General features: G+C 53.5%; 1 protein-coding gene across 1 annotated transcript in view; it reads right to left on the bottom strand.

Moving 5' to 3' along the window:
• The window catches only part of Mindy4 (MINDY lysine 48 deubiquitinase 4), a 109,531-nt gene that overhangs the window by 9,422 nt on the left and 86,997 nt on the right, over positions 1 to 13,112 (bottom strand). Inside the window, exons 14-16 of the mRNA XM_023709963.1 lie at positions 8,910 to 8,973; positions 5,953 to 6,114; positions 322 to 502 (exon numbers count right to left, since the gene is read on the bottom strand). Coding sequence (XP_023565731.1) covers positions 322 to 502; positions 5,953 to 6,114; positions 8,910 to 8,973 — 407 coding nt within the window. The remainder of the gene's footprint in view (positions 1 to 321; positions 503 to 5,952; positions 6,115 to 8,909; positions 8,974 to 13,112) is intronic.

Below are 13,112 nucleotides of genomic sequence, written 5' to 3'. Positions count from 1 at the left end.
CTGCTTCTGCTACCACACTTTCCTCAAAACACATTTGACTTCACCACTTCCCTGCTCCAAAACCTTCTATGGCTCCCTATTGCCTGAAGAATAAATCCAAACTTGTCAGCCAAAGTTTTCAGGGTTCTTGCCATGTGGCCTTCACTTCACTTTCACCCTTGCCACCATCAGGAGCTCAAGAGCCACCCCAGAACCCCTCCTGCAGGAGGCCCTGCAAACGTTGCTCCCTGACCATCGGGTCCCGACACTGGAGCGAATCTGCATCGACCTCTGGCCACCCAGACCTGAAGGCTTCCTAAGGGGTGGGCTGGGGACACGCACCAACAGTCAGCCGGATCTGCTCCTGCTGGTTGGCCAGGCCATCGTAGTAGTACAGGTCAAAGAGCCGCTCGGCTCTCCAGTCGGACAGGAGCTCAGGCTGCTGGCTGAAGAGGACACTGAAGTGGCTCTCACTGCAGACCACCCAGATGGGGAACCTCGGGGTCTTCAGGAAGCAGCCGACCTGGAGGGGAGGAGGGCCTGATGAGTCTCATGTCCCAAGATAAGAGCCGGACACCTTCTGTCCAAACCAAGGCAGGCTGATGACCAGGAGATCAGGCCCTGCGCTTGCTGCCCAGACCCCATGCCAGTGTGCCTGGGCTGCCCTGCCTGCCCACTCGGTGGCTCCCAGGGCCTTTCCTGCACAGACCTGGACTCCAGGCATCACCTCAGCTTCCCACACAGTTGTTCCCATGCGGCATCCGCAGTCCTGCCCCTCTCCCCAGGCTTGCTGTGCCCCTCACCTGGACCAGGGCAGACTTCAAGCCAGGCCTTTGCATTCTCTCTCTCTCTGGTCTGGAGTATCCTCCCCTTGAGAGCTGTATCACCTAGATTGCCCACTCCAGGGGCAAGGAGCAGGACTCTTTCCAGCTCCAGAGCAGTCGGCAACCACCCCATGGACTATGGCACCACCGTACCAACTCCTGCCTCACAAACCCATGACCTCAGCCCCTACAGCCCAGGGTGTGATGAGTCCAAGATGCATGGAAACTCTTGTGAATGAACAGGGCCTTGGACCAGAGCCGTACCTTGAAGGTGGGTAGGGCTGGGGGGCCACAAGGAGCTGAAAGAGAAGGGGAAGCAAGCAGTTTGGCATGATGGGAGGGATAAATGAATGGCTGCATAAACTAGGGGTGCAGTGGGGCACTCGATAGCAGGGGCAAGGAGGAGGGTGGGGCAGCACCCAGGTAAGGAGCAAGACCTCCTGCTGACCTTCCTGCTGATGAGGGATTCTCTGATGGGTTCCAAGCCCAGGATGCCACAATGGGGAGGGTGTTTGGGGAAGACACTACAGACTAGGCACCGGGGGCCTTGGTATGTTGCCACCACTCAGCTTGTGATGGGGAAAGAACCCACCAAGGATCCCTGAGGGTCAGGTCGGTTCTGCCCCTCCAGCCAGGCCATACTCCACACTCTCTCTTCCTGCCCCCCAAGACCCCAGGCAGTATGTCTCCTGACCAGGCATCCTGGTTTACACAGCTAGGTACGTGGCCCAGGCCAGGCTGACTCTGGCCTAATCCCCAGCAGCCCCAGGGAGATGTTTGCAAGCTCAGGTATTTACAGCCACTGCCTGTGGATTAAGCAAAGAATGGGAATTATTTTTCCAGTGGGCATACTTTCTCCAGGGCCTGTCTCAGAAGAGTGGCACAGTAGCTGCCTCCTCAGAAGTGACTCTGGGCTAGAGGTGCTTGGGACCGAGAGGCCATGCTCAGCATGTGCCCATGAGTGCAGCCGCCTCTAGTAGGAGGGCCATCTCTACAATGGGCTCACTGCTTTATTATCTACAAGCCCTCCTGCCCCATACCACCAGGGCCCTCATCACCAGTGCTATGTGATTTCAAGTGTGACTGCAAGGCTTACTCTGTGAGATGTGGGGCACTTTGGTGTCCAGGAGGACAAGGCTAGACAGGCCTGACCTTGCAGCACACATGGCTTCATTCTGTGCTTCTCAGAGGTCCCAGCAGGGATGGCCCTGCCTGTGACAGAGCCTCACAGCCAGCCAGGAAGCAAGCCTGCCTGGAGCCAATCACCCTGGATTTTCCAACAGGGAGCACAAGGGCAGCTGGCCATAAATATATCACGTAACAGTCAAGAAGAGATTAAGGGGGAACAAGCTGCCCAGAGAGCTTCTAAATGAGCTCTCTCATCCAGGAGCCCCTTCCAAGTGAGTGATATTTTCCAGAGACAGAACTCACTTCCTGCAGAATCCTAAGCAACCAGGGCTTGGGACGAGGGGGATTGGAGGCCACATCCCTTGGCATGCTCCGGGCTTCTCCCCATGGGGACCGCGCCACACCACCGGGGCTGGCTTATCACTGGTGAGGCTTAATCTGCAGGGCTCTTGAATGATGACCTGCAGCCAGCCTAGACTGCCAAGTCAGGAGCGCTTGTTTACATGGATCAGCATTTTACGGCAGACTGTGATGGTCCTGTCTGTAAGCGCAGCACTCGGCGTGACTTACACGTCATCCCCTGCACCACATTAGGCAGTGGGGACACAGCTCTGAAAGGAACCAGAAGGATCTTGGTCTTAAAGGACTTCCCAGGTTAATTAATGGGGATGAGGGAGAGTACTCGAACAGATTCCTGTGCACTGCACTCCGAGGAGTCTATCATGATTTACCACTGTTTCGTTCTGTTTATCACTAGGAAAGACAGAAGGCTGACAAAGCGCAATAACACCCTGCAGTTTCAGAAATGCTCACATGTGGGGAGATCTACATCTCAACATCAATGAAATATGGAAGATGTGCTAAAGTCAAGAAGAGGCACAGGAAGGAGAATACTTGGGTGGAGAAGGACAAGGCGGGGAGGAGACCACTGAAGAGGGTCCTGCTTAGTGACAAAGAAGGCAGGAAAGGCCTTCCTGAGAGGAAGTCACCTGAAGAGTGGGACAGGCAGGCTCTGTGGCAGGCAGATCACACGCAAAGGCCCTGAGGTGGAGATGGGGAGGGACCCAGAGGGATCCAGTGTCCAGAGCCTGGAGCCTGAGGGGACAGTGGGGGTGGGGGAGGCAGGGACGGATCTGGGACGGCTTGCAGAACACAGGGAGTGTGGGATTTTATTCTCTGCAATGGTTTGCTTAGGTGATCAAGTAAATACCACAGACTGGGAGGCTGAAACAGCCTTGACTATTGTCGCCCGTTGGTGGAGCCAGAAATATGCGACATGGGCACCACTCTAGGTATTCCTTGCCTCATCCTGGGCCTGGGGACAGCACCTTCCCTCCTGCTATCACATGGGCCTCCTCCATGTGTGTCTGCATCCTAATCTCCTCTTCTCATGATGATGCAGGCTCCTTTGGATTAGGGCCAGCCCAGTGACCCCATTCTCACTTAATCGCCTCCTTAAATACCCTGTCTCCGAATGCAGTCACATTTGGAGCTGCTGCAGCCTCAGACTCCACATAGGAATTGTAACAGAACAGAGTTCAGCTCCTAACACTCCATCAGGACCAGAGAACACCGGTTGGAACACATGGATGGATGACAACATTTGCTGGGCGGGGGATGATCAGAGGAGGATGGGCTCTTAGGGGACCCTCTGTGAAGCTCTGTTTTCCTTTGATTTCCTTCAGGAAGACATGAACAAGCAAAGCTTGCAGGTATAGGAGAATCTGTGGGAGCAGGAGGCACCTTGTCCTTGCATGGTCCCTTAGCACCCTCACCAGTGCAGCTGGGGCACTTGTCCTTCCAGCTGTGTTCTGCAGCTGCCCTCACTGGGGAGCCTCAGTCTAGGAGAACTCTGGAGTTCAGGAAGGGAGGCAGAAGTTACATGGGCAAGAGGAGTCTGGCGTGGTCACACGTGCACAGGCCCAGCCAGGCTGAGGCAGGAGGCCAGTTCTGTATAGCAAGGAGCATGTTGCTCTGGTCCAGAGTTTCCTGTTTGCCTTAGGCACATCCTGAGCTCGGGTCATCTGAGAAGCTCATCTATAAGTAGGACATCCCATCCCTGCTCTCCTGCACACTCACTAAGGGCCCTGGGTCCTGGCTTCCAGCCAGAGGCCACAGAGAAGCCTGGAGCCAGCCTGAGGCCTCATCTGTGTGCATAAAGGCATCAGGAGGCAAGCTGTTTCAAATGCAAGATCTTCCCTCAATGGAGTAAGGCAGGCCAGACCAGGCCATGAGTGCTGGCTCTGAGTCCAAGTCTGGGCTGGGTAATGAGCCTGCCTAGATCCAGCGTGTCTAAAAGTGTGGGGTCCTAGGTACTCGGGGGCAGAAAGGATAGCAGGTAATGGTAAAGACTAGGGGCACTTTGCCAGGGCTTCCAGGTCCTTCCTTAGCCCTCAGGAAAAGGAGAGGCCGAGGCCCAGCCTGAATGGCCTTTTCAGACTGAAGGTGGCAGCCAGAGCTCTCTCTTTAGCAAATGCCAGCTGTGAGGCAGCAGACGGCATCTTCTTCCTGCTGGGAGACAACCTAACCTACGCCACAGTCAAGTCTAGGCCAGCAAAGCAGGCTCTGGCTCTGCGGATCCCAGCACTCCATGAGGGCAAGGTAGCTGGGGACTGAAATTCTTCAGCAGTCATCCTATTCCAGGGGAAGGATGACCTCCACTGGTCTTCACGACAATTACCCTCTGTTGACCAAAGGAAAACAGTTTATGTTTGACCAACACCCTGGACACAAGAATGAAACCAGTGCTCATGGTGAGCCTGGGGCGTCTAGAGGCCTGGCTCAGGTTCCCTTACTGAGGCCGTGGCATTTCAGGTTGAAGGCTTTTGGAGCCCACCCAGGGCCTCCGGTCAAGAGTCCTGGTGCACCCCACTGGCCACCTGGCCACATTCCTGGGTTCTCTCCTGCTGCATGCACAGTGGGGCTACTGGAAGGAGCCCTCATGCTCCTCTCCCTAAGTCTTTAGAGCCCACACGTCTGCACTGTGTGAGCCATGGGTACCACCAGTGAGGGGATCTGGCGATAGCATTGCACCCTGTGGTCCATGAGCAAGGGACAGCACATGGGGGCGGGGGGGGTGAAAATTCCAGTGCTGCAAATCCATTCACCTTGGGATCTCTAGGGGCCCCATGGGTGGGGTCTGTCTGGGCTCTGCATGAAGCCTCAGCGAAGCCCACCAGCAATCTGCACAAGGGCAGTGACCAGATTACAAAAAAGAAGCTCTCACTGCTGCTTGGGACAATGCTTTCCATATACTCAGCCACAGAACAGCAGACTCCCTACATGGAGAGAGAAGCCTGGAGAAGATTCCATGGCAGCTCGGATAGGCAGTCAGAGTCCATGTGTCCCAGCCAGCCTTCCTAGCCCCTGTTCATGCTCCTCGGGGATACAGCCCCCAAAGCCCTGCCCAACTCCACTTAGAGGCTGGGCTCCTTGCTGAGCCCCCAGAGAGAAGAAGGCATTGGACAAAGGAGTCCAGAACTAGAGTGATATATGCATAAGCCAAGGGATACCAAGATACCAGAATATGCCAAAGGCCAGGAGGGATAAGGAAAAAGTCTGTGTGGGCCTCAGAGGAGCCTGGCCTCTGCTGACTTGCCAATCTCAGACTTCCAGCCTCCAGGACTGTGAGAGAACGGATTTCTCCTATTTCAAACCACTACATTTGTGACCTAAGATCTCTGGTCTCTGTTCTTGAAGAAGCTCTCCACTAACACACATACACACACACACACACACACACACACACACACACACACACACAACCAGATGCAACCACTGTGACCCACAGCCCCACTATAGAGCCCTAGAAGTGTTTTCTTGAAAATCTTCCCCTAGAACAGGGTCTGGGTCTGAATTAGAAGTTTGTATTCAAGTGCAGGGAAGCCACGCTTCTCCCCCGTGGTTTAGGCTGGCCCTGAGCTCCAGCCGGCTCTGGGAAGTGGAGTCCAGCCTTCCTTCTCCCAGAGGTCCCTCAGGGAGCCAGGCTCCTTGGGGTCTGGAGGCTGTGCCCTCTGAGTACCTGGCACACATTGTAGTGCTCAAAGAGAGATAAGAAGCCAATGTCACTTCGGGCAGCGATGCCTCGGAGGAGTGTGATGTTTCCATTCCCAGAATCCAGCTCCACCACGTCGTTGAAAACATTCGACACAGCTCTCCCAGTCAGCAGCAGATTGACAAGTTCCTGTTGATGAGACAAGGGGAAGGCCACAGCTGCAGGAGGGTGGAGGGGACACTGGGAAGAGAGAAAAGGGTGGAGACGGAAGAAAGCAAGGAAGGAGGGAGGCAGTCAAACTCTACTTTCCCACGAACCCCAAGGGGAAAGTTGCCAGCTTCTCACATCAGAATAATTTCAGGCACCCATCAGTCTTTACTCTGCAAGCATTCATGGGATACCAACTGCATACAGGACACTGTCCTAGGCCCCAGTTCATCAGAAGGACCCTGGGACAGGTGACACATGGCTCCATGCTCAGGTCCAGGGTCAGGGGCTCGGACATGTGGCTATGAGGTTCAAGCGCACTTCAGGATGTGTCTGGAACTACACAAATGTACACACAGACCATTCCAGGGCATAGAGGGATGCAAAACCCTCCAAGACAAGGAAAGAATGGCTTTGTGAAGTTCTGATTCTTGAAGGATGGTCTTTTCAAAGTAGCTTTCAATTGTGAAATAACTTCATATTCAATAGAAGTTGTAAAAATAGTACAGAGTTCCTGTGTACCCTTCACCCAGCTTCCCCCAAAAATAACATCTCACAGGACCAGAGCACATGCTCACCACCAGGAAGCCACCATGCTCAGCACCAAGCCTGGATCTCACTGGGACAGCAGCAGGTTTTAATGAAGGAAGGAGGCCAGAGAAATGTGCTGTGAGGGGAGGGGAGGAGGAGCAGAACAGAGAGGTGACAGGAAGCCCACTCCCTCTTGCCACAGGTAGTAGGCATTGGGGACCCTGTGGCTCATACTACATTCCTAGCAACGCAACCAGAAAGTGACCTCGCAACCTGGAGCTGGTTCCACATAGAGCTGAGCACTTCTCTGGATCTCCTTCACCTGACAGCTGTACGAGATGGGCAGCAATGGCAAGAAGGGCCTTTCCTTACATAAGGCAACTCTGGTCCAGCCTCCTGTTAAGACTGAAGAGACCGAGCCTGCAGATAACAAGGGACTTCCCTGGCCACACCGCCACTGAAGGCCAGAGCTAAACCTCCACCTGTATCTCCTGGGTCCAGGCATCTGCCTGGGTTTGCTTCCTAATTCTCGTTCCCTCCTTACATTTATGGTGCATCTGCTATGTCAACCAGCTCACTAGGAACTGGCACTGTCTGTTAGGCCAGCTCTTCTCAGCCCATGGGAATGGCCAAAGCTGCCCTTTCTCCAGCATGCTGTAAGGACAAGGTTTATGGAAGTGTTTTCCCTTGAATTGTGAAAACAATAGCCAAGGTCAATAAATTCTTCTGTTAACACCAATACCCCTGCTCCAGTGACAATAAAAGAGGCCTCCAGTGATGGCTGGCCAACGGCCCTCATTGGAGGGAGATACTGAGGGGGTCACTGTGTCCTTGCAAAGGAAATGAGAGAAAAGAGCTTGGAGGAAATAGCTGCTCTAAGATATAGCACCTCAGAGGCAGGGCACTAAAAATGGACAGCCTTGTCAAGAGTGGCTCAGGTTTTTCCATTTGGTTTTTAAAAGGAAAATAGAAAGCTCTACTCCTCCATCAGGACGCATTGAGAACCTTCATCCTAGAAAGAGGCCTTCTTGAGATGAGGAGAAGAGGCACGAGGCATCTCCTGCTCCCAGAGGCCAAGCTGCACACCAGCAAAGCTCAGCCATCACCTAGGCCCTTGCTAGGGCCCACGGACAAGTGATACTTTCCTCCCAGAATGGCCAGTTAGAAGTTCAGAATGCCTGGCCCCAACTCAATCCCCTGAATCCTAATCTACACAATGCTACTTCTGGGGATTTTTGTGCACAGCACAGCAAAACAGAAGCAGCCATGGTCTAGTCAAAATGCCTCTTCTACAAACATGGAAAAGGAAGCTGTGGAGGGCCCAGCACCTTTTCTGAGTACAACAGAGAACAAGACTTCAATCCAGTCCCACCCCCCGGCCTGATGTCCTTCCCCTGTCCCTCACTCAATGGTCACCATCCCTGAGCACTACAGGGATTGTGCCCTGTCCGCTACAAAGGGAAGCTTTCCGGGGCCAGAGAGGTTCTCACAGTGAGAATACAACTACCCCAGGCAGAGAGAAGAGTGGTGGCTTCCCAGCTCCTTCCAGGAAGCCGAGAGGCAGCCAAGGCTTCATTCCTTTGTGCGTGTCCCACAAGCCATAGCTCTACAGCTTGCCACTGCAGAGGACTTAGTAGGCCTTCAGAGCTAGTCACATGGGAGTCAAGACCCTGGACAACTGGATCTTTACCTGGTCCAGAAGACTGAGTTTGGGCACTTGTCTGTGCCGAGGGTCAGATTTCCCTGTGGTCCACCTGGGTAGAAGTCAGGTAGAGTTACCTCCAGATCTCAATGATGGTTGACAAGCAACCACACTTGGGTTTTTGAGGCCCCTGATGGCAGCAAAGGAGGGAATCCCTTTGTAAAGGTGTAGGGGAAAGGGTGGTCATAAAGACAACGCTCCATGCCAGCATGCCAGCTCCATGGCCTATGTTCCCAACTAGACCCAGGGTCCTCAGACGATACCACATCCCCTGCAGCCAGGGCTCCAGGTGGAGCAGAGCTTGGGCCTGCCTTCCTCCTGCTTTTTCTATGTCCTGTATGGCTTTAAGCACAGAGATCAGCCTCTGGCACATGCTCTGAAAACAAAGGATCAAACTGAGCTGTCTTTCTAGTGCTCCTTGAGGGTGAAGCCCAGCAGGGTGTATATGGAACAATGCCTAGAGAGCTTGTTGAAGGACAGGGAGAAAGGAGGGACAGAGAAAAAGAACCACCTGGCCACCCCTTTCCCCCCTTAGCACCCCAACCTGTGTACAGTATCCATGTGCTCCAATCAGGTGGCTGGTGGGGACGTCAAAGTCCTGGCGAACACTAAAAAACACAAAAAGAGTAGCATTAGTATGCTTCTGCCTAACCTGTGCAACCCTGCCAATGACCAAGGGCTTCCCTCAGGACTCCCTGTTTGGTGAGAACCTGGTCCTTGAGCACTCTGTGCTGAGGAGGCCGCTCCCTCCCCAAAGGCATGGGGCCTGGAGCCCTGGCCTGTTCAAGCCAAAATCACTCTATGCTCTGGGCAATGGCTTCTCCTTTGCCCTATATCCTCCAGCTTGACTAAGTAAGGTGAATGGAGTGAAGCCTGGCACAGCAGAAAGGCCCCTGGGCTGGAATCCCAGTATCCTGACTTGGCATCCCACCTGCTGTTTAATGGTAAGGGCAGGTTCACTGTCTCCCATCTCTGGGCCTCAGTTCATGGATCCATTGAGTGCAAGGAATGGACTTTAAGGTCTGCTATGGTCTGACCTTATGTTGGAAGGGCTCAAGTGTCGAAATTTAATCCCCAGCGTGAAGTGGAAAGAGGGTGGACATGGAATCTGACCGTGGCATTTAGAGAAGGGCCTGGGGGAGACGACAGGGGCTAGGTAAGACCATTAGGCAGGTGCTATGATTGAATCCTGGTGGGTATGTACAAAGAGACTGAGACCAGGAGAGTCATACATGCGCTCCCCGAGTCTTATCATGTGACACCCTGCATCTCCTCAGTATACTGCCAGCGAGAAGGCCATCACCAGATGCAGGCCTTCAACTTTGGACCAAAATACTCTTCTTGTGAAGCATACCCAGTCTGCAGTATGATGTTACTGGCAACAGAAAATGCCAGTAATACAGCCTAATACTAATACAGCCTCCTGGACTCCAAAAACAGTAGCCAGTGTCCCCAAACACAGTTTCTGCTCCAGGTACCACTTGTGCATGATTCCCTAAGACCTGAGACTCAGAGATGGGGCTGTCTTCCCAAGGGCACTCAGGGCTGGTGGGAGATGCCAGCAACCAGCTTCCAAGCCTGGCCCAGCCCACCCCCAACCTGTGGAGGCAGCACCGGGCCCCGAGGCACTCAAGGGGCACAAGATGAAAAGCCTCTTGAAGAGAACAAATGATGAGAAGAAATTCCTCTAACTGAAAGAAATGGGCTTTAAGGCTGAGCAGTGCTAGGGACAGGACAATTTAAAGTCCCAGACAGTGGGGACCCTGCCAACTGCAGGAGTACTAGGAGCAACGAGGCCTCCTTGAGCCTGAAAACCCTCGAGCTAGAAAGTCTGCCACCCTTGTTCCTGTCAGCCACCCAAAGCCAGCCCCCCAGGAGACTTAAGCATCTTTGCACACTGAGCCATATAAGCAACATGCAGTAAGGAAGCCACTGTCTACAGACCAGGCCCAAAACAATTTCCCTCCAGGCTCAGGGAATGGGAATTACTACTGCTGTGTTATAGATGTAGAAAGAAGCTCAGGGAAGTGGCTGCTGGGTCTGAATGAAGCCAGGATTCCATCTCCTACACTGCTGGGGACCCCACTCACTTCAGCGCTCCCAGGGCCTGGCCCGCTGCCCTCATCTGCCCCTGCAGTGTGCACTGCACAGCAGCCAGGGCTAGCAAGGGCTTAGCAACCAGAACATTAACATCTTTTGGTCCAAAAGAAGGTGAACCTGGTCTCAATGTATTAAATCAAAAATCGGCCATACACTCCCAAAGCTAACACACTCACCCTGGTCTTGTATCCTTCCCAGGCAAGTTGAGAAATTCAAGCCCAGCAACACTGGTAGGGAAAATGCTTTCTTGTGGTTTTTAAAACCAAATAGGGAAGGTTTATGGTTCATGTGAGATGGGCTGGGAATACCATCTCCAGGGCCTGCCGAGAGCCACAAAGGCTTAGGGTCCTCTGGGAAGGGCTTCGGGGCTCGGAGACAGCTCGGCAAGCTTGGGAAGGAGCCAGTGCGGGTGACTCATGTCAGAGCACAGCCTCGGCCAGCACTTGCTCAGGCAGAAGAATTGATGGAAACGTTCTTCACAGTGTATATAAGCATCTTCTGATGAGAAGAAAATAACCTCAAAGCAGTCTTGAGTGGACCGATAAGCATCGCTGGCCATGAGCCACCCAAGAGTTCAGAAGCAGCCTGATCTCCATAAGCGCATAGCCGCGTGTTCACCCCACGGGCATGGGAGCCTGCGTCAGCCGCGAACAGAGGGACAGGCAGACAGCACAATGGGAGGAAATGGTAATTGCATCCTTAGGTGCAAACACGATGGGAAATTTAGAAGTGTGCTTGGATCTTAAAAGAGATGAACATCTGCATTTCACATCACGGCACTTGGGAGACGCCAAGGAGCAGCTCATGGCTTGAGAGATTTACAACCTTGGCAAATTGAGATCCCCAGACCTTCCCAGGGGAGTCCCTTGGGGCTGAGTGTGTGGAGCCCGTGGGCAAAGAAGCAGTCCCAGCCTCTGCTCTGCCCAGAGAGGAGCAACTCGCCCAGGGCTGGCACAGAACCCAACTGGAGCCTCAGCCCATTGTGAGGCTGCAAACCCCTTCCCTGGGCCTCAGTCTCCCTTCTGGGACCTGAGGGTCTTGGACACAATGAGAGGTGCTTGCGCTGAATGATTTCTCCCAATTTGTAGGTTACTGTCTTAAGCCCCTTGAATTTCAGACTGCACATTTTGAATAGAAACTTTAAAGGGGTGATTAGGTTGGAAAGGAGCTGTTAACCAGATGAGTGTGCTCATAGGCAGAGGAAATCTGGGTACACAAAGGGACACCAGGGATGTGCACATGTAAAGAACACATGAGGACAGTGCAAGGTGGACATCCCTAAGCCCAAGAGAGTGAGCATGGTGTTTTGATCTTGGCCTTCCGGCTTCCAGAGCTGTGAGAAGTGTCCGTGTCTGGCTGCCCCATCGGTAGCTCTTTACTATGGCAGACATAGGAAAATGGAGCAAGTGGCTTCCAACATCTCTTCAGGCTCAGAGACCTTCTTTAAAGGAAACCTTATACATGGACATAGCCCGCTTCATGAAACCCAGCAGCTCTAGCTGTGAGCAGCCACTGGATCTGCCCCATCTTTGTCTCCCTCCATCAGTGCTTGTGGCCTCTCAGGGAGCCCTGGACTCCCAGAACACACAGTATCCTTGGAGCCAAGGTTGAAATTGGGTAAAGGGTGGGCTCCAGAGGTCTGGGTTTCTGAGTCACAGTCATGACAGTCCCTTCTCTGGGACCAACACATTCACCCAGTCTAGTAGGCAAACTGTCCTTACCACAGTTCTCCTGGGGGCTGAACAGCCCTGGGCTCAGCTGAGGGGCCCAGCATCAACCTGGACAAAGGAGCTAGGAAGCCATGGCCCACCTGAAACAGGCCCCTGCAAGGCATCCTGCCCTGGTGAACCCTCCAGGAAGCAGAGCTTGCCTGAATTTTGAATCCAAGAAGCACAGAGCGAGAGAAGCCTGAATGAATTTGCCCAGGACATGGAGAGGCCTGGCCCAACTACCCTGCTGTCTACCTCATCAGCACCTGGAAACTAATAACCAACATCCTGGACCAAGGACTCTGGGGTGACCTGGTCTCAAGGGGCAGTCCTGGGCTACCCAATGGTATGGACTCCCGAACTACCCACTATCAAGAGTCTGCTGAGCCACCAGGCTGTCCCAGGAAGCAGAACAAAAGGGCCCATAGGGCTCAATGTACTCCAGATGGGAGACAAATGCCCAGAGAGAGAAGAAGGGAAAAGACTCAGATCTGTTAGGCCTGAAACTGGGTTAGACCTCCACTATTGATCTCCACCTGCCCTTTGGCACAGGAGGAAGAAGGCAGGGGCTCTGCCATGCGTGAGCTGGTGACTCAAGAACTTTACGTCTGCAGTTTCAGACACTTAGGAATACACTGGACCCACAAAGCCTTGTCAGTCCAGGAGAGCAAAACGCCCATCTCTGTTTTACTGACCTTGTGGTTTGTGGTCACACAGACAGCAGGGCCAAGGCTGTGACCTCAGTACCAACATCAAAGAGCATCCAACTTCATCCCAGCCACCCAGTTCCAGGCAGGAACCACTCGGGTTCCTCTCACTGTCCATGGCTCCTCCAGCTTGTCCCTTCACATACAAATGTCCCTGCGTGAATGTACTGTTTGGCACAGAAGTGTCTAAGAAGGAAAGGTATGTCCAAGCGGCCTAGATACGTGGCCCTA

The sequence above is a fragment of the Octodon degus genome, unplaced genomic scaffold (genome assembly GCF_000260255.1).
Source record: "Octodon degus isolate 3935 unplaced genomic scaffold, OctDeg1.0 scaffold00015, whole genome shotgun sequence".
Lineage (NCBI taxonomy): Eukaryota > Metazoa > Chordata > Mammalia > Rodentia > Octodontidae > Octodon > Octodon degus.
The sequence above is the reverse complement of the archived record's forward strand: the minus strand, read 5'-3'. Positions and strand labels throughout refer to the sequence as shown.